Consider the following 21,793-nt stretch of genomic DNA (forward strand, 5'->3'; position numbering starts at 1 on the left):
AAAAGCATTACTTTAAAAAAAATAATTTCAATTATAATGCTGATTCTGAACCATCAGCATCAATGTATATATTATAAATACATAAAATGCAGGGCGCCTGGGTGGCTCAGTCAGTTGAGTGGCTAACTTCGGCTCAGGTCATGATCTCGGGGTTTACAAGTTTGAGTCCCATATCAGGCTCTATGCTGACAGCTTGGAGCTGCTTGGAGCCTGCTTTGGATTCTGTGTCTCCCTCTCTCTCTGCTCCTCCCCCAGCTCATTCGTTCATTCTCTCTCTCTCCCTCTCTCAAACATAAATAAACATTAAAAAAAAATTTTTTTTAAATACATACATACATAGGGGCACCTGGGTGGCTCAGTCAGGTAAGCCACTGACTTCAGCTCAGGTCATGATCTCGTGGTTTGTGGGTTTGAGCCCCACGTCAGGCTCTGTGCTGACAGCTCGGAGCCTGAAGCCTGCTTCTCCCTCTCTCTGCCCCTCCCATGCTCATGCACTGTCTCTCGATAATAAATAGTTGAAAAAAATTCTTTTAAAAGAGTACATACATATATAAAATGCTAGAAACCAGAGATCATAGTTCTTTGACCTGCATTTGAATACACAAAGTACCTTGTTGCTTCATTCTACTCCTTATTTACGTCTATGAGGTATAGGCATCTACTGGGCAGTGGCTAGAACAGAGCACAACATCAGCCCCTCTGTATTGGGAGCTAATAGCCATGAAGGCCAGATTCCCAAATCCTGACCAATTTTTGAGCCTTATTATCCCACAGGCCACACCTGCACATTTCCACCTAGAGGAAATTCGGCACAAATTCAGCATGCCCAAATCCAGACTCATCATTCCTTACAAATTAGATTTTACATGAAATCTCCAATCTCACCTATCAGCATCATCTGCTCAGAAAGCTGGACATCATCCCCAATGCCGCTCCTTCCCTGCAACCTATCAACCCACCCACCAACCCCAGGTCCTACAGATGCCAGTTCTAGAGACCATGGCCACACAGCCTGAGAAGACTGTAGGGACTATGCACACAATAGGGACTTCTGGAATCAGACCCCATTTTAAATTTCGCCCAACACACCTACTAGATGTGTGACGTTGCGCAAGCCCCTTTATCCATCTGAGTTTCCATTCCCTCACTACCAAATGCCCCTAAGATAGGACCTGTGTCACGGGGCTGTTGCAAAGTTTAAATTAAGGTCATTCACTCTAAAGGGAATGTGGAGGGCTAAGTTCTGTGCGAGTATTAGTGATGGGCAGTGAACAGGAGCCACTCTGGTAAGAAATCCCAAGTCCACAGTCCTGTGCAGTATATTAAGTGCCATATCGCAGACATAGCTGATGCTAATGGAACCCAGCGGACAGTATAGCATCTAGACCAGAGTGGGAATATGGTGGAAGACTTTCAGAAGAACACACACTTGAACTAAGTCCTAGGAGATGAACAAACAGAAAGTAGATACACAACAGTTGAGGATATGGACTGTACAGAACAGCAGATGTGAAGTTCTAAGGCCATGAGATAGGCCCCTTGAAGGTACGGAAAGTAGCTGAGTTGTCTGGAGACTAGGATGTGAGGATGAGAAGTGGCCAGAATGGAGCTAGAGAAGTCACCAAGGGTAACCTGAAATGAAGGGCTGTAAGCAAAGAATGGGCATAAAAAATGCATTGCAAAGTGCTTCACACTTTTGAATGCTACTCCTCAATACTGTATGTAACTTCCTTCAATTTTACCACGATCTAGTCTGCTTTACGCTTTCTGCAAATATATAACCTAATGTCTTTTTTCTTAAGCTGGCCTCTTCCTATTAATTATTAATATGTCAGAGTATTTTTAAAGAGCAATTCAGGGGTACCTGACTGGCTCCGTCAACAGAGCATGCAACTCTTGACCTTAGGGTCATGAGGTTGAGCCCCATGTTGGGAGATTTCTATAAAGATTGCTAGGGAAAAAAATCATTTTAGAATTTTTCCGCAATTGGTAAATTAACGGTGGGAATATAAAGGGAAGAGCTCATCACTCTTTGACAGTCAGAAGAGCATGAAAAGGTAAATTTCTTATCATAAACCTCAGAACTCTCTCTGTAACTGATCACACTAACTTCCCAATTCCACCTGCTGTGCTAAGTTGTGTTTAGAAGATACTGCATCGGCCTCATTATTTCAAGGCATAATACATGCCCATCTTCCCATCCAACCCACATCAGCTCCAGTGGTTCAGGGCACTCAGTCACCCAGAGTATCATCTGCCCTCTGCTTTGATGAAAACTTCATTCAACCACTGAGGAATACTGCAATGCCACATTCTGGAGGTAATCCACCCCGGTAACTCAGACCTCACTGGAATGCCTTATTAGCTCCATATAGTAACCTACGAATACTGATATTTTTAAAATTAGTGAAATGAATTGAAATCTTTATCCTTCCCACCAGATTAAGAATCATTCATCCAAGAAAAGCAATTAACATATTTCTGTCACTTGCAAATGAATACAGAAGCTTAACTGCAGGGACTTCCCTACCTTTTTAAGAAAGGATGTCTTTTTGCATGTAGGGCACAATAATATATAGAATTACCCTCCACATCCTCAACCTTAAATACCACATATTCATTTCTAATTTGCAGGGGGGAAAAAATCCTGATGAGGTTAGAGGTATCAGATTAGCCATTCTTGTGAGTTCTACATTTTCACTTTAGGTCAATCATAGTATCAATGAACAACAGAAATTTCTAATGGGATGCTTTTGAATATAAGAGCTTTCTTGTACTCAAAGTGATGCGTTTTAGAAAGTATAATTTAGGGGGCACCTGGGTGATTCAGTCAGTTAAGTGTCTGACTTTGGCTTAGGTCATCATCTCATGGTTCATGAGTTTGAGCCCCACATCGGACTCTCTGCTGTCAATGCAGAGCCTGCTTTGGATCTTCTGTCCCCACTCTCTCTGCCCCCTTCCCCTGTTCGTTCATTCATTCTCGCTCTCAAAATAAGTAACTTTTAACTGAGAACAATCTGAGAGTTGATGGGGGGTGGGAGGGTGGGTGATGGGTATTGAGGAGGGCACCTGTTGGGATGAGCAGTGGGTGTTGTATGGAAACAAATTTGACAATAAATTTCATGTTAAAAAATAATAAATAAATAACTTTAAAAAAATATAGATTTAGACTTTGATATGCATAGGGAAAAAAAACTTGCAAGATGAAACAGAAGTAATTGCTTCAAGTATTTCAACAAAATCTTAGTATTGCTGTCCTTCACATTTATTTCTAATACAATAGAGCACACTCCAATTCCAGCTCCTGGAGCTACTCCTACCATCCCAGGACCAGAACCTACCTCCAGCCAGCCTCCACTCCGATCTCTCTTCCTAAGACAGAACACCAAGCCAGGCTCAGGTACTCCTGTGAGTACAGATGGAAGCACATCTCTCCAACCCCAGCTGTACTGGGTGCGCCCCTGAAGCCAAGACCAGGGTTTGCCTTCAGGATGAGAAGGAAGGCGGGTATAGCCAGGATCCATCTTCAGGGACAGAGAACCTGAGGGTGGAGGGTGGGGCTTACACCACTAGCTGGTACATAAGTAGTTGTCCTTTCTGTAGTTTTTTTGTTCGTGTTTTGGGGGGGTTCTTTTAATTCCTTTTCATGATTATTAATTGTTATGTATCCTGTCTGCCACGCTGCAAGAATGTGGTCTGAGAAGAAAGCATTTCTCTGGCCACAGGCCACCTCCGCCAGCTAAGCTTCTGAGAAATACGTGAATACACCGTATGGTGGAGCACTGGGGGGCGTCAGTGAACAAGTAATGCTGCCAGACTGCAGGGGGTACTTGGCAAGCACTGACTGCAGGTTGAGAAAGGCCTCCTGAAGAAGGTGACATGTGGTAGGGTCTAGGATGAGCCGCGGTCCCCAAGGAAGGAAAAGCATTGCAGGAAGAGGGACTGGTGTGCGATCCTGTTTTCGAGGGCAAGCGGGAGGAAGAGGAAGTTTTGTATTACACACAACCTGTGCTCCAGCTTTCCCAGTTGGACATTCCCATCATTAGACACAGACCTGTGAGGCAACAGCTTGGCTAGAGACTAGTTTCAGCGGTGGGAATGGGTGTCTACGGAGGTCAAAGTTCAGGGAATCTAAAACTTGACAACCAAAAAGCGAGACTCACAACCTCAGGCTTATTTAGGTCTACAGCCCCCCCGCCATCTCATTCCTACTGCCCTCAGGTATATACTCATCAGCAAAGGACCAAACCTTACAACTTCAAAAGATGAGACAGAATATTCTACCACTTACTTCCTCCTTTCTGACCTTTAGACAAAACTGCAATCAAGAGACTTAAGGGGAAAAAAAAAAAAAAAAAGTCTTTCAAATGAAAAGTCAGCCAGCCATAAGCAGTACCAGAGTGGCCTTCACTGCTGTGGGGCACACTCCCACTCTCCCAAACCCATGGACCGCAGTTCCTCTCTCACCTCCAGCAGACGTGCCCCTCCAGCGCCATGGCTAACCCAAGCAAATCTCCCAGGGTGCCGCTGCTATCTTCCCACAGTTAATAGATCAAAACTTGTAAGGGAATTCACAAAGTATGTGTCACTGATAAAGCCTTATCTTCATGAAATAAGCAGTTACACAATACACCATCACAGTCCATTTCTCTGCAATGCGTCCTCATTCTAGGCTTGGGGGGGGGGGCCTTCCCTCCCCCACCATTAACCATTGTGGTTGTCCTAAGGTCAGTTCCTGCGCATACGAGGGGCTGAGGACACTACAGCCCAGACAAAATAAAAACAAAATTAACAGAGATGAGAAGCCAAAAGAGTAACATTGAAAAAGCAATTAGTGTTGCCATTTGTTAGCTCATTAACATTCTCGCTCTATGAATCCAAAAAAAAGAAATTAGCCACCTTTCTTTTCTAAGATTTGCCAATATTTGGAAGAACAGTTTCCCCAGGTAGATTTTGGCATTAAGGTCCAGAGACAAAACTACCAGCAGGCTAGAAGACTCTCAGGATTCCTGGATATGGTCTTCATGACTTATTTGTCTACACTTAAGAACTACTTCTACATTATTTCAGTGCTCACAAATAACAACCGCTAATGTTTTGTTTATAAATGTTTCTGTTCTACTTGGCACCTTCACTGTATCAAGTAAGCACTGTAGTAGCAAGTAACAACACAATTGTTGTGTTGTTAGCATTAGGGCAAGAGCTAACAAATAGTATTTACCATTTTTTTTTTAACGTTTATTTATTTTTGAGACAGGGAGAGACAGAGCATGAACAGGGGAGGGTCAGAGAGAAGGAGACACAGAATCCGAAACAGGCTCCAGGCTCTGAGCTGTCAGCACAGAGCCCGACGCGGGGCTCAAACTCACGGACCGCGAGATCATGACCTGAGCCGAAGTTGGCCCCATAACCGACTGAGCCACCCAGGTGCCCCAGTATTTACCATTTTGATAAGCACTGCATAGACTATTTCACTGGCCTTCAAGTATCTGTCGAAGGTGGATACTCTTATCATCACCACTGTATAATAGGGAATGTGTAGCCCAGAAAAAGCAACTTTTCCCAGATCACCTAGCCAGGACATGGCAGAGCTAGGATTTCAGATCGCACTTCACACCACACAGTTTTGCACACACACCAACTGAGGTGACTGATCAAGTAACTTGACCCAGGAAAGAAGTTAGTACAGAAGGTGGCCAAAGAAAACACAACACAACAAAACAACAAAAACAAAAACAAACAGCCTTTCCTCATCATTCGACATATTCCTCTAACCCCTGTATTAGCTGGGGACATTTTAATGCCAAATAAGAGATATGCCCCATCTTTCACACTTGAGGAATTAAAGGGTCTGAAGGCAGCTTTCTTTCTAAGCATCACACACTTTCTTCGGCAGTAATCACATGTGTGTCCAGACAGCATTTTCGTAAGCAACTCAGAAGCCCCAAATGAAAACACAGTCTTGGAAGTCATTATCAGTCATACCAGAAGGTGTGTGGCTTTCTGCCCCACACGTACATCAAGGCATCCTGAAAAGAGGGGACCCGACATTCAAGTTAAAACCTACCCATTCTCAGCTGCAAGTAAAAACTCCTCCTGTCCTGGGGGGTCCAGCTCACCTATTTTCCCCCTACTGACTACTAACGCTCTATTAATAATCAGTCTGGGCCAGCAGCCCCTGGACTCACTCATTCCCGCAGCACTAGCACTCCTATATGATGCTTACTCTCATCCAAAGACTTCATCAAAAGTGCTCCCAATCAAGCATGAAAGTAAATTAGATTTTGGTTTAACCAGGATTATATTCACAGCACCAAGAAATAAAGTAACAGTTATCTAATCTAACAGGCCAGTCTCAGACTTCTTGGCTACTCTCCACAGGCCCCTCTTTCTAAAAGCCTTTCCTAAAACTCTTTAAATACTGTGAAATCACAGCATGTTGTGGAGCAAAGTAACTCTTCAAATGCCAGGGACATAAAACTTGTAACTCTCAGTCAGCTAAGCATCTGGCTTCTGGCTTCAGCTCAGGTCATTATCTTGCCGTCTGTGAATTCAAGTCCCAAATCAGGCTCTGTGCTGACAGCTCAGAGCCTGGAGCCTGCTTCACATTCTGTGTCTCCCTCTCTCTCTGCCCCTCCCCCCACTTTCTCTCTCTCCCTCTCTGTTAAAAATAAATAAAACCTAAAAAAACAAAAAACTCGTAGCTCTGGTGCCTACCTAACACTGCTAGAGAGCATCAAGCCAGTCCACAGGCAAAGCTGCTGGTCGCCAACCTATGAAGTGCGTGCTGGCCCCACAATGTGTCCGGAAGCACCTTCTTCCTGGACACCGAGGAGGAAGGAGCCTCCTGGCTTGGGCGGAGCCTGTTTGTTTTCCGTGGGGAAATCTCCATTCTCCTGCCTGGCTTCACACTCACTGTCTATCCATCTGGAACTAAGCAAGGCATAAGCACCTGCAAAGCCCCAACCATGGAGAACACAAGATCTGCACAAAGGAGAAAGGGATAGGGAATGAATATCCCAATTATAGGAAGAACTCTTACAGAGCAACAACAACAAACAAACAAACAAACAAAAACCCAGCTCAATTTGAAAACAGGCAAAGGGGGCACCTGGATGGCTCAATCAGTTAGCATGGGACTCTTGATCTCAGCTTAGGTCTTGATCTTGGGGTCCTGAGTTCAAGTACCGAGCTGGGCTCCACACTGGGCATGAAGCCTACTTAATTTAAAGAAAAGGGGGGGGGGGGCAAGGACAAGGTCTTGAACAGACATTTTTCCAAAGACGCTATGGCCAATAAGCACGTGAGAATATCTTCAACATTCAGGAATCATTATGAAAATGCAAATAGATGAGATACCACCTCACAGCCATTAGGAAGGCTATTATATAAAAAGCAAAGCAAAACCAAAAGAACAAGTGCTGGCAAGAATGTGGGGAAACTGGAACCTTTGGGCACTGCTGGTGGGGATGATGGAAAGTACAGCAGCCACTATGGAAAATGTGAAGGTGATTGCTCAAAATTTTAAACACAAAATTACCATATGGTGTAGCAATTCCACTTCTGGGTGTATACCCAAAAAAAGTAAAAGCAGGGAGTCAGATATTTGCACACCTGTGTTCATTGCAGTGTTATTCACAACAGCCAAAAGGCGCAGGCAACCCAAGTGTCCACTGATGGATGGATGAATGGATAGACAAAATAGGATATGAACATACAGTACACACCCGTACATAGGAAGAAAACTGACATGCTACTGTACTGATGAATCTTTAGCACAGTACTGATGTACTTAAGACCTTATGCTAAGGGAAATAAACCAGTCCCAAAAGGACAAGTTTTATGATTACACTTACATGAAGGATCTAGATTGGCCAGATTCACAGAGAGTCAAAGAGTGGTTGCCAAGAGGGCGGTAGGGTAGAAATGGGGAGTTAGTGTTTAACAGGAACGGAGTTTCAGCTGGGGGAGATGAAAAAGTACCAGAGATGCAAAATGAGGATGGGTGCACCGCAGTGTGAATGTACTAATGCCACAGCTCTGTGTATCTAAAAATGGTTGAGGGCGCCTGGGTGGCTCGGTCGGTTGCACCAACTCTTGATTTTGGCTCAGATCACGATCTCACTGTTTGTGAGATCAAACCCTGCATCAGGCTCTGCAATGACACCACAGAGCCCGCTTGTGGTTCTCTCTCTCTGCCCCTCCCCCACTTGTGTGCGTACGCTCTCTCTCTCAAAACAAACATGAAAAAAATAATAAAAATGGTTACAATCGGAGATTTTATGGTATGTATAGTTTACCACAATTTTTAGAAAAGGATAATATTGACCAAGTCATGCAAACATCAACAGAGAGCCGCTGGCAAACCAGCCCAACACTAAGCACATCTCTTATTTCGCCAAAACAGAACACAACTGCCCCTCTGGATTTTTAAGATTTTTAGGCCCCAATAATCTCAGCCAGTAAGAACCCACTGAGAGGAGACTACTAAAATATACCCAAAAGATCAGAGCAAAAACTAAATTCTAATTATTTTAATAGTGCGATTAGTAGTAATGTATAAAACAAGATTTGCTAAAGAATTATGCTTCCTCTTTTTAAGATAATGACAGAACAATAGAAGACACATACTTTACAGCAAATCCTGTGATACAGAAACAAAGTAAGTTGAGGCAGAAGAGGAAGTATTATCCCTAGGAGTTTAAAAAAAATCTGGGTTCCACACTTCCTCCTCTGCCCCTAGCCTGTCTTATTCAGCCCTCAGTTTCCTCATCAGTCATGCAAATGGCTTGAATAAGATAAACCTCCAATCAAAAATGGCTAAATGGTACCACCCAACTGAAGAATCTCCTTTGTCCAATTCCATGCTTACCAGACAACTTTCTGGTATAATCTGACTACCAAATAACTTTTTTTTTTTAATGTTTATTTACTTTTGAGAGAAAGCACAAGCAAGACAGGGTCAGAGAGCAGAACAGAGGATCCAAAGTGGGCTCTGTGCTGACAGCAGCAGGCCAGATGCAGGCTCAAACACAAACCATGAGATCATGGCTTGAGCCAAAGTTGGACACTCAGCCAACTGGGCCGCCCAGGTGCCCCACATTTTTAATTTGGGAGAGAGAGAGAGAGGGAGAGAGAGAGTGCGCAAGTGAGTGTGCATGTGAGTAGGAGAGGGGCAGAGAAGGGCAGAAAAAGAGAAAGAGAGAGATAAAATCTTAAGCAGACTCCATGCTTAGCATGGAGCCCAATGCAGGGCCTGACCCAGGAATTGTGACCTGAGCCAAAATCAAGAGTCAGACACTCAACCAAGGGAACCACCCAGTTGCCCCCACAAATAACTTTTCAACAGGAAAAAAAGTGTCAGCATTCCAGGCTGATACTGAATTTCATAAAAAATAAAGTCAATGATTCTAAACAGTGGAAGGAAATTGGTCCAAGTGATAGTGGAAAGGAGAGCCCAGTTTTCCTAATTCAGAACCCAACTATATTCTACATCATCATCATCCATCAACACTGAACCATCCATCAAGGGAAGGCAGTTTTCAAATCATTTGTGACCATGCCACTCAGTTCTTTAAATCATTCAAGAGGAAAATGATCTCAAATATTCTGAAAATGTCCAAAAATAATTTTAAAATCACACAATTTGAAAATTTGGGAATATGCCCAGGCTTTAAGGTAGTGAATGAAACAAAAGGGAGGGATGGGGCATTTGTGAACTTCACTCTCTTCTGAAAATAACTTCTTTAAATTGGCTTTTGGGACACAATCTTCCTGGCCTTTTTTTGCTAACACCTCCTCTTCCCAAAATTTCCTCCACCCTCCCCCACAAATAAATAAATCATGTAAATAAATTATGTAAATACATATATGTATGTGTGTGTATATCCACATGCACACACATTTATATATCAGTTCAGGCATATCAAAACTCTCCAGAGAAATCCAAATTCTTTTCCATAGCCTAGGAGGCTATAGGTAATCTTGGCAGAACCATTTTTCTCAGACATCTTCTCTTTCCACTGTCCCCTTGCTTCAACCCCTTGTTTAAACACACCATGTGTATCTGACCTCTGCCTTTGTTCTTCCCCCACTTAAAATGATCATCTCCCATCTTTGCGTGGCTCTATCCCTCATTTCATTCAGGTCTCATCAGTTCAAAGATTCCCACAGACAGGTCTTCCCTGATCACTACAATGGCATCCTCCCTCCTTCATTCCCTGTGAATTTTCTCTTTCCAGCACATACCATCAGTGGACATACACCTGTCACATGTATGGTCTGTCTCCCTCTAGAATGTAGGATCCATCAGAACAAGGACTATAGCAGTTTTGTTTCTGTACCCCCACACCTAAGAACAGCACTTAGCATGTAGAAGACCCACTGTATTTGCTGACTGAATAAACCAATGGGGAATAGAGGGTAAGTTATGGTAATAATGACCAAACTAAACGGGGCGCCTGGGTGGCTCAGTTAAGCGACCGACTTCGGCTCAGGTCATGATCTCAGTCCGTGGGTTCGAGCCCCGTGTCAGGCTTTGTGCTGTCAGTTCACAGCCTGGAGCCTGCTTCAGATTCCGTGTCTCCCTCTCTCTCTGCGCCTCCCCCACTCATGCTCTCTCTCTCTCTCAAAAAATGAATAAATGTTGGGGCGCCTGGGTGGCTCAGTTGGTTAAGCGTCCGACTTCAGCTCAGGTCATGATCTCGCGGTCCGTGAGTTCGAGCCCCACGTCGGGCTCTGTACTGACAGCTCAGAGCCTGCAGCCTGTTTCAGCTTCTGTGTCTCCCTCTCTCTGACCCTCCCCCATTCATGCTCTGTCTCTCTCGGTCTCAAAAATAAATAAATGTTAAAAAAAAAAATTTTTTTTAATAAAAAAATTAAAAAAAAAGAATAAATGTTAAAAAAAATATTTTTTTAAATAATAATGATGACCAAACTAAATTCCCCCAAATGTGCCCTTCAACCAAATTATAGAAGTGGTCAATCCAACACATCTGTCACACTCTAATGTCACGTTGCAGTTTGGTCCAAACAAGTAGCTTCAAAATTTGTTGATGTGGATGCTCTACCATGTCACATACTGACTAAGTGCTGGCAATAGTGAGGGGTTTTCCTCCGTCCCTGCCTTCAAAGATCTCCTGGTCTCACACGAAAGCTGTGGATAATTATAATAAGTGTTGTGAACATAGGTGAGGGCAGGAACAACCAACGTGGGAGGCCAGAAACCGCCCAAAGTGAGTGTGCCACATATTCTGTGCACAAGTCCACACAGCCCATAGGAAACAGGGACAAGCAATTACTCCCACTCTTACCATGCAACCAACCAGAGGACTCCACTGCTTTTTCTAACTGCCAGGCAATCTCTTCCCATGTTGGCATTCTTCCCTTGACAACTGCTTCAATATTTTTCACAAATCCAGCTGGAATCGTTAACTGACGTGCATGCATACACACAGAGGTTTCATGAAATTTTCTGTTCTCAGGTAATCAAACACTACAGCCTTTGGCTTAAGATGCATTTCCATCTCTGGTCCCATATGCCCCATCATGGGTTGTTCCAAGCACTGATCAAACCTCAGGACAAGGGATCTGCCTCAAAATATCCCACCCGCCAAAGCTTCAAGTAGCTTTTAGCACACAATGTTCCCAACCCAACAGGTTTTTATTGCTTGTTTACAAAGTTAACAAACCCTAACCTACAGCTTCTTATATAGCAAGCGGAATCAACAGCTGCTAATTTGGGATTTTTGTTTCTCCTAGATTTGATTTGGTTTAACTTCTTTGCTGAGTTTAAGAAATATCTGAAAAGATTTGCACATAAAAAGTACTCTGCAACCTCAATCACTCCTTATGGTAACACAAACCTTTCAAAAGGTGTCCTCCTTCCCCCAGGAACTAATTTTGGCTATTTCTGTTCAGCGAGAGAAAAAGACATTTGCTAGAAAGAGAACAGCTGCATGGTCCCAGTAAATATTTACTCTATAAATTGAACTTCTGTTTATCTGTGTAATCCAGGTTATTCTCTCCTTATTTCTTTCAAAAGTGAAAGATACCAATGTTAGGAATCTGGGTGTAGTTGGGGGTGGGGGAAGCAAGTGAAGGGATGGAGAAAATAACTGCATATAATCTATCTCTGCCCTGACATGCCCTCCCTGATGCACAAGTCCACATCCTCAGTACTGTCAGTTTTCAGAGTTTTTTGGATTATCTGATTCCACAATCTCACCAATACAAACCTCTTTCCCAGAATCAAGAAATTACTTAAAATGTAATCTTGGTTTTCTGAAATTTGATTCCTTAGATCAAAACCTGAATCTGAAGTCTTTGTTCAGCAGCATCTTCTTAATGTTGCCATAAATGCAGCTTTTATCTTCCGTTCCAGTCTCATTTTGGAGGAAGTGTTCCACATGGTTTGTGCTGGGGTAAAGGAGCTTCGGGCAGCTACTAAAGCACCCTGGAGTTTACCTCCTGAGTATTGCCACCCCTTTCCCTATCCTGCATGGGTGCCCCCACCCACTCAAAGCTCTGGTGCCTCAAATCCGGTAGCCACACATCCTGTAAGTACTTCCTTAATACGGAGAAGTCTTGGGATTCATTTTACAACTACCCAGTTGGACAAAGCACACCCTTGGAATCAATGTTCTCTCTGGGCCTTCACGTCTATGGCCACCTCAGCCCCAATCACCTGCCTGGTCTTTGACTAACCTCCTACCCTCCTATCCCATTTCTCCTTTTTCTTGTTACTTTGGCGACCCCCTGGTTCCAGCCACATTTAATCTATTTCCCCTGGCCAGCTGGGACTGAGTCATAGCCTCACTGCCACATTCAGCACGTGCTTCCTCAGGACCTGACCACCAGCAGCTGCCTTGCCACGTGGCCCTGGCCACCAACTTCACTGTGTTTCCTGGCTTTCTCTGCCAACCTCTGCCCTCTGCAGTGCCACAGTGATTTAGCAAACTGTAGTAGGAGCCTAGAGCCCCACCTGCAGGGGTGGGAGCACACCCATTCTGTGACAAAGGAAGCCTTATTCTGGCACCTCAAATATGGTAGGTAGGACTAATCCCTCAGGCGCCTCTGAGTACACAGCCAGTGGGACCTCTTAGTGGGGGACAGAGGTCGCCGTGCCCCTGTCTCCCTAGCAGTAAACAAGGACAGAAAGGAAGGCCCTCCTGGATGAGGATCACCCCATTCTTTATTGACAAATCTGCTTTTAGGGCTCTGGGAAAATCAACGCATAGAATTCCTCAGCCAGTTGAAGGTGATGGCAGTGACCATATCCCTTTAATCATATTCATTTCATTTTTATCAAAAATATTTATCTGTGTATTGCACGGAGATTACAATACACATCAAGTTAAAAAGGCCTATTATACAGAATGCTCCCTCCTGGAAACATGTGATCACAAGCTGAGAGCACGAAGAGAAACTGATGAAAGGAAACCATGTACAAATGATGGACCTGGGAGAAAGACTACTAGGGCTGGAAACCTGATTCCACCACTAATAGTCTGTAAAACCTCAGTAAGTGTTTTCACCTCTTTATGCCTCAATCTCCACACCTGTAGAATGGGCCTAACAGAATGTCTCTCACAGGGTTTTGATAATGAAGCAGGTCAATACCCTGGAAAACCACTGAATTAACAGCTAAGAGACCAAACAAAAACTATTACCAGGCACTGAGAATTAAGAGAAGAGGGTTTTAGACAAGGCTTTGTGTTTTTGAGGCCTCTGGAGTAGATTAAAAATGGTTGCAAAAAAAAAAAAAAAAAAAAGTTGCAAATTCTTTGTTATATACGCCTTGGAGAGGTAAAGTCTATTTCTTCACAGCTTTCAATCTGGGCTAAGCATATAGCTGTTTTTGACCAACAGATGCACAGAAATGACTCTGTGCCAGTTTCAATCCTACATTTTAAAAGAACTGCCTGGGAATGCAAGCTGGTGCAGCTACTCTGGAAAACAGTATGGAAGTTCCTCAAAAAACTAAAAATAGAACTACCCTACGACCCAGCAATTGCACTACTAGGCATTTATCCACGGGATACAGGTGTGCTGTTTCGAAGGGACACATGCACCCCCATGATATAGTAGCACTATCAATAGCCAAAGTATGGAAAGAGCCCAAATGTCCATTGATGGATGAATGGATAAAGAAAATATGGTGTGTGTGTATATATATATATATATATATATATACGTATATGAATATATATGTGTATACACACACACACACACACACACACACACACACACACAATGGAGTATGACTCGGCCATCAAAAAGAATGAAATCTTGCCATTTGCAACTATGTGGATGGAACTGAGGGCATTATGCTAAGTGAAATTAGTCAGAGAAAGACAAAAATCATATGACTTCACTCATATGAGGACTTTAAGAGACAAGACAGATGAACATAAGGGAAGGGAAACAAAAATAATATAAAAACAGGGAGGGGGACAAAACAGAAGAGACTCATAAATATGGAGAACAAACAGGGTTGCTGGAGGGGTTGTGGGAGGGGGGATGGGCTAAATGGGTAAGGGGCATTAAGGAATCTACTCCTGAAATCATTGTTGCACTATATGCTAATTTGGATGTAAATTTAAAAACATAAAAAATAACATTAAAGAAAAGAAAATAAAAGAAAAGAAAAGAAAAGAAAAGAAAAGAAAAGAAAAGAAAAGAAAAGAACTGCCAGGGGTGCCTGGGTGGCTCAGTTGGTTGAGCATCTGTCCGACTTCACTCAGGTCATGATCTCACAGCTCTTGAGTTTGAGCCCTGCGTCGGGCTCTGTGCTGACAGCTCAGAGCCTGGAGCCTGCTTCGGATTCTGTGTCTCCCTCTCTCTCTGCCCCTAACTGACTTGCATTGTCTCTGTGTCTCTCAAAAATAAATAAACACTAAAAAAATTAAAAAAAAAAAAAAAAAAAGAACTGCCAGCCTCCACCTCTCCTCTTGGAACCCAGCTGCCATGTTGAGAGGAAATTCAAACAGTATAGGGGTACACCCACATGGAAGAGAGGAAGAGAATAGGGGTGATCTCCCATCCACAGCCAGCACCAGTTTGCCAGCCATGTGATTAAGCCATCTTGGAAGTGGATCGTCTGGGTCCAGTCAGACACAAGCCTTCCCTCCATGAGCTGTTCCCAAAATTGCAAAATCATGCACAAATAAGATTTTTTTAAAGTCTCTTAATTTGGGGGCAGTTTGTTACACAGCCATATATAGTCACACACACACACAGACACAAGCCTCAGACCAAGCACTTAAAGCAGTTCCTCAAATTCCATATGTATAAAAAGGGAAAGGGAGGGGCCCCTGAGTGGCTCAGTCAGTTAAGTGACCAACATTGGCTCAGGTCACAATCTAATGGTTTGAAAGTTCGAGCCCCGCATAGGGCTCTCTGCTGTCAATGCAGAGCCCACTTTGGATCCTGTCAGCCTCTCTCTCTGCCCCTACCCCACTCACGCTCTCACAAGCTCTTGCTCTCAAAAATAAATTAAAACAAAACAAAAACAACTATTTGCAACTAAGTGGATGGAACTGGAGGGTATTATGCTAAGCAAAATTAGAGAAGGACAAATATCATAGGACTCCATTCATGAGGACTTTAAGAGACAAGACAGATGAATATAAGGGAAGGGAAACAAAAATAATATAAAAACAGGGAGGGGGAGAAAACAGAAGAAACTCTTAAATATGGAGAACAAACAGGGTTACTTGAGGGGTTGTGGGAGGGGGGATGGGCTAAATGGGTAAGGGGCACTAAGGAATCTATTCCTGAAATCAGTGTTGCACTATATGCTAACTAATTTGGATATAATTTTTTTTTAAGTTTAAATTAAAAAAAATGGAAAGGGAGAGGCAAGGTGTTCATTCATTCAAATGTGTGTAGAACACCTACTATGTGCCAGACTATAACAGGTCTTCACACTGTTCTTCTGGTGCTGATGGTCTATGGCTGGGAGAGACATTAAACGACTCGTTACAGCGAAGTTGATTCTATAAAGACAAAGGAGTATAAAGGGGTATGGGAATACTAGGTGATCTCACTGGCCCCTCCAACTCTGATATTTCTTAACTGGATGACGAAGGCTACATCTATCTGTTAGATGGCCCCTGAGAGACAGTCATACAGGATTATCCATGTAGAGAACAACTTTCTCCTATACAAATCCACTTCTTAATTAGAGTATCAACGAAGATGTGGAGTTTCCATAGCTACCCAACAAGTAAATGGTGAAAGCACACGAAGAGTTGCCTCTATAGACTATGTTCTGGAGTGGAATCATGTCATGAAAGCAGCTATGAATAAAGGGATAAGGAAAGAGTAAGGGAAGTAGGATTTCCAGGGGCAACTAAGGTAAACATTGTTTAATGTTTAAAAGGCAAAAAATATGTAAGTTGATTGCTTCAGACAAATTCTTGAGTATTTTTTTTTATTCCCCAGGGGTTTTAATGATCACCAGGAAAGAACCCTTAAAGATAAATTTTTTATTTTGCTGCATAAATAAGTAGCTTTCTACCAGACAAGCAGATCCAGTAGACAGCTCTCCTGTAAAGATTTAGTGAATTCAAATCATACCTTGCAAATACTGTGCCTTGAGACCTCCTTCTCCCCAAATCTGAACTATTCTAAGAACTAGGAAACGCGACCGTGGTAATGCAGCAATGTCAAACTATATACAGGTCCCACAAGTTTCATCAAGACAAACATAACTGAGTAGGGGCACCTGGGTGGCACAGTCGGTTAAGCGTCCGACTTCAGCCAGGTCACGATCTCGCGGTCCATGAGTTCGAGTCCCGCGTCAGGCTCTGGGCTGATGGCTCAGAGCCTGGAGCCTGTTTCCGATTCTGTGTCTCCCTCTCTCTCTGCCCCTCCCCCGTTCATGCTCTGTCTCTCTCTGTCCCAAAAATAAATAAATGTTGAAAAAAAATTTAAAAAAAAAAAAAAAGACAAACATAACTGAGTGCAAACCAAAAAACCATGGTGAGGAGGAAGAATTAAGAGCCTTCCCTTGACGAGATTTGGGAGAATTTAATCCAGTGCTGCTGACCGTGTACTTGATTTTCTAAGGACTCTTGATTTGGCTGGTGTTGAAGTCCTTCCTTTTAACCTCACATTAGAAAAAGAAAAACATCCTTTGATTCTTTGATAGGGTCAGCTAAGAGCCAAGAAAAGAGAACAGCCAATTCCTGCCGCTCAGATTTTCCTTTTGCATTACTGTGGTTAATGCTAGTTAAAGTGTTCAGACTTGATATAAGCCATCTGTGGTCATGGATAAACACAAATGTTTTGAATGCCCACAGGTAGGGGTAATTTCACTATCTCCTAGAATCATCTCACAGGATCTTAAACAGCTATTGTTCCAGCTAAAGACACAAAAGGAACACATTCATGAATTTCCTGTTTTTCGACCTTAAAAGTTCTTACACATGCAAAACACCTCACGCCCAACACCCAGCTCTAGGTCAAGTAGCCCTCACACCCAAATCCCTCCTGCCTCTCGAGTATCCGAGCATTCCTGGAGTAATTGTAGGCAGAGGTCAGCACCTCAGCAGCTGACCAAAGCTCGCTGCTCTCACAGAAGGGACCAGCAGATTATAGCTGGAAAACTGATTCAAGTCACTCCCCTTGTTGAAGATGTGATAGAGTCCACGCCAATATTACTGCCAAAGGGTCAGCGATTCCTGGGCCCACAGGGCCCCTGTACAAGGGGTCAGCTCACAAGTCCACGCCGAGAGAGGCCTCTTGTTTCTGACCCCCAGCATCCTGGGCTCTTTCAGGGTTTTTCCTGCCCCTGAAATGCCTGGTGAACAACAGGCTGAATCTGACCCCACAGTGACCTCCAGACAGCCTAGAGGCTCCTGGGCAATAAATACGTGGTACTAAAGGGGTCCCTGAGGGGATTTTATTAGCTCTGCTTCCAGGTGAGGAGGAGGAACCAACCATCAACAGGGGCTGGCAACTTTGCCGCCCAAGACGTTAAAGCAAAGCTAGCATTTAACAGAAAAATTACGTGAAAAGAAGAAACAAACGCTCCTTTACACCAGAGACCTAGTTGTGAGAAATACAAATGAATTGTATTCAGAAATAGAGGTATTATAAAAAAGGTCGGGGGGGGGGGTGGGGGGGTGATGAGCATTGAGGAGGGCACCTGTTGGGAGGAGTACTGGGGGTTGTATGGAAACCAGTTTGACAATAAATTTCATATTACAAAAAAAAAAAAAAAAGTCAATCCTCCAACTATTTCCCGTGATAAACTGACCTGACATTTAGGGTCCACAAGTATGACCCGCACATACCCCCTTGCCTTACAAATTCTCTTACACATACCCTAATTGAAAACATGTCCAAAAACTAAAAAATAACTACCCTTACTGTCTATGGCAACTACCAGATCTGCAGGGAAACTGGGACAAGGGGAGACAGAGGGGCAAACTAAATCACTGAACCTAGAAAGAAGACCCCAGAGAAGTTAAGAAATGATCAGCAGATTTTCTCTCCCTTTTCTCAGTGTCTGCTCAAGGATATGATTGGGCAGAAGCTTATTTCCTCAGAGACAAAACGGTGTTCCATAATGCTCAAGTATTACCGCTCCAACTAACGCGGGGGCCACGAAGCACCCTCCACCCTTCCCTTTGCCACAAGTTTTCTAAGGAGTATATCGGAGTGGATACAAGTAGGCAAGGAACCCCCCTAACTCTGGGTTCAAATAATGCCCTCCCCTGATCACCCCAACACCAGGAAAGTCCATTAGGACCTCCTCTCTCTCTCTAACCAGTATCCTAGCCACCTTCATCCTAAAACCTGGAATTCATTCTGAAAACAAAAGGTAACAACAACACACTTCAGGTAAGGAGAATTAATGCTGCCACAAAGAAATAATGTGAAAGACCAGGGAAAGACTTTTTGCAGGACAAACACCTTTAAGTTTTTGATTTTTAAGTGACCTTACAAGGTAAGTCACAGGTTTCTCCTTAAATAGGGTTTCTCCTGGGTCCTTGGTCCTAGCAGGGCCCTAGGTTCTATTTTTGATGTGAACTTCTCCCTGCCTGTAAAATTGGCAAAAATCACTTAGGTCTTCCTGCCTCTTTCCTTAACCTCTTGTTTTCAAGTTACGTCCTCCCCCTCTTAGCATCTCCTCACCTTGTAAACCACAAGAGAATCCACCAGGATTAGGAAATGCCTCTACCTCATTCACCAACACCTCCAAATGCTACTCTAAACCCTAGCAGGGACAACACACAGAGCACACAGAGCACCAGGCAAGGGCCCAGGGCATTCACTGCTGGATACCAGCTGCAGACCCACTCAGGTTTCCCCGGTCTATGCGCCCCCCCCCTTCCCCATTTCCAGCCCTCTCCCCACAGCCAGGGCTGCATCCTTTCATTTTTCCTTCATCCTCGGTAATCTGACATCACCTCTGTCTGCCTTCCGGCTGTTTTTACACTGGTCTCCTTTTCTTCCCCTTTCCTCTCTTCAGCCATACTCAAGAAGCACAGACTATTTATTCTACTTTTGCCCCATAAATAGCTCAGTGATGATGTTAGGAGGAAAACCTACAGCCACCAAGACTCCTGCTGCAGACATCGGTCACACAGAATCCTCCTCTCCTCTCTTTTGAGCATCCACTCAAAAGAATACTTTTCAGGTATTCAAAGCGGGGGGGGGGGGGGGGGGCGCTCAGGGGCATGGGGGGAGGAAGAGGGGTTGTGCCCGAGGCATCCCTAAAGTCATCAAAAAAAAGGTGGCTTTGAGCATCTCACCGCTGACATATTTGCATACCGTTTGATGTAGCTTTAATTTCAAAGACAGTCTCAAACACTCAAGTGGGTATGTTACAGTGAGAGCCAGGAATTGCAAATGCGCTTGCCTCAAAGACTCAGGAGTCCAGTCCAGGGCAGGAAATAAAGTTCTAAGCGGCTTTGATGTGCTTCCTCCCCACTCCCCTCCCCAGCGTGGGTCATTCATCTCCGCCGACGAGAGACCACCTTGCCCGAACTTAACCAAACGCATTACACGTGGGAGCCAAGTGGTAGATTTAACAATCCAATGAGCTCCGCAGCCCCACCAAATTAGTTACCAACGGCTTCGGCTCAGCTTGGGATCCCCGACTGCTAAGAAAAGGAATGTTGAGCCTAAACTGGAGGAATCGGGGTAGGAAGGGACGGAGAACCCATATCCGCGGAGAGCAGAAGGTCTTGGCGGCGCGGTGAGAGCTTGTTTCTTTTTTGAGCCACTGATTTCAGACTGAAATATCAAGCCAGTTCAGGTCATTTCCTGAGTAGCACTACAAGTTAAAACAAGATCCAAAAAATCTATTAATCTTTAATTGCGCTGCCTCCCTCCTGGGAGCACGAGGTGGGTAGGGCGCAGGGGTGTAGGGCTGGGGGCGATCGGGAGGGACCGGCCGTTTGTCGGAAACCAAATGCTTGAGAAGCCAGAGCTCGCGACCTCAGCTGTTCCTTACCTCACTCAGTTCCGCCGAGGAGTCGTTTCCATATTTCATGGCAACTCCAGAATTCATGACTGCACTTTTCAGAGCCGAGCTCCTCCTCCTTCTCCAGGTCTCGGAGCTTCTGAGTTGGGCTTACCAGGCTCGATAGCCACCGCTTGGTCCCTTCTGGCACATTTTAGTCTAGACAGCCATTTTCACCCAAGACAGTGGGGAAGCCCCAAGGAAGGATGCAAGCTCTCCTGGAAGGCACAGAGCCGGCTGGCGTTTCACGGACGAGCCATTGCTGCGGAGGCTCGGCGGTGTGGCGCGCTCGCAGCTGCTGCAGCGGCCGAGCCGGCGCGGGGACCCGCCCGCGCGCTCCCACCGCTGGGTCCCGGGGAACTGCCACCCTCCGAGCCGCCGAGCCGCTCCTACGGGGCCTCGCCGCCCCCCATTACCAGGCTGGAGGGCACCTCCCAGTAGGATCCGGCACCCCGGAGGGCTTCAGCGAGCTCCCGAAGAAACCAGGGCGGCGGGGAGAGCGAGACCCGCGCCTCGGGCTCCAGGGAGGGAAAGAAAGCTACAGAAAACCGGAGCGGGGCTGCACTTCACGCTGAAGTTTCCCTTTTGAATCGTCTGGAGTTGTAAGTGGTTTCTGATTGAACACAGCTGTCTAGCTGCTCGGTGCGCGGAGAAGGCGGGGCCAGAAAGAGAAAAGAGGCGGGGGGCGGGGGGGGGGGAGGCCGAGTAGAGGGGACCTTGCCGGGAGAGCAGGCATCCTTCCAGCTCTCTGCGATAGTAATTACAGGACCCAAGTCCAGGAGGAAGAGAAGAAACAGAAAAGGCCACCTGAGTATTTGTGCAGAATTTTTTTTTTCAAAATTCCTCCTAGAAGCCCCTTTCCATGATCTAATAAGGTCAAGACAAATCTGACCACTTGTACATCAGGCAGCGCTGTGCACTTCTCATGGCACATTAAGATTTTACAAGAGTGTAGGACGGTCATTTTCCCCTGATCTGTCTAAAGTCAACACCGAGGGTGTAAATTCGCTGTGACACTCCCTCTCTGTCGCTGGGGCAGATTACATTTTCTGCATGTCGATAATAAAGATGAAGATGCCCCATTCCTTGAGGTATAAAATAGGCTTAAATTTTCCATCCTCCCCAACGCTAGACTGTCCTTTTAAATGTTACATTCTCCATCCTCTTCAACCCCCATACCCTCCTTAAAAATCTCACTGCTCATCTGAGCAGAGCTAGGTCCTTATTTCTGGGGTTTGGAGTATGAATCAGAAAAGATTCAATGGACTGTTATATCCAGTAGACTGGTGGAATCAGAACTCCCCTCAGTTTTGA

At 44.6% G+C, this 21,793-nt stretch overlaps 1 protein-coding gene and 1 long non-coding RNA gene across 11 annotated transcripts in view; one reads left to right on the forward strand and one right to left on the reverse strand.

The window, feature by feature from the left end:
• MCC (MCC regulator of WNT signaling pathway) overlaps nucleotides 1-21,793 on the reverse strand; it is a 470,733-nt gene that overhangs the window by 255,595 nt on the left and 193,345 nt on the right. The window contains exon 1 of one of the 5 annotated variants that reach the window (XM_047878953.1): nucleotides 20,471-20,584. The exons of the other annotated variants lie outside the window; for them this stretch is intronic. Within the exon in view, the coding sequence (XP_047734909.1) occupies nucleotides 20,471-20,527 (57 nt within the window). The 5' untranslated portion in view covers nucleotides 20,528-20,584. Of the gene's footprint in view, nucleotides 1-20,470; nucleotides 20,585-21,793 lie in introns of those variants that run through there. 5 annotated transcript variants of the gene reach the window in all.
• Nucleotides 20,942-21,793, forward strand: part of LOC125176992 (uncharacterized) — a 64,393-nt gene continuing 63,541 nt past the window's right edge. For 5 of the 6 annotated variants that reach the window (XR_007156460.1, XR_007156461.1, XR_007156452.1 and 2 more), the window contains exon 1: nucleotides 20,942-21,081. This is a non-coding gene — a long non-coding RNA (uncharacterized LOC125176992). The remainder of the gene's footprint in view (nucleotides 21,082-21,793) is intronic. The other variant, XR_007156459.1, reaches the window with a different exon arrangement.

The sequence above is a fragment of the Prionailurus viverrinus genome, chromosome A1 (assembly GCF_022837055.1).
Source record: "Prionailurus viverrinus isolate Anna chromosome A1, UM_Priviv_1.0, whole genome shotgun sequence".
Classification (NCBI taxonomy): domain Eukaryota; kingdom Metazoa; phylum Chordata; class Mammalia; order Carnivora; family Felidae; genus Prionailurus; species Prionailurus viverrinus.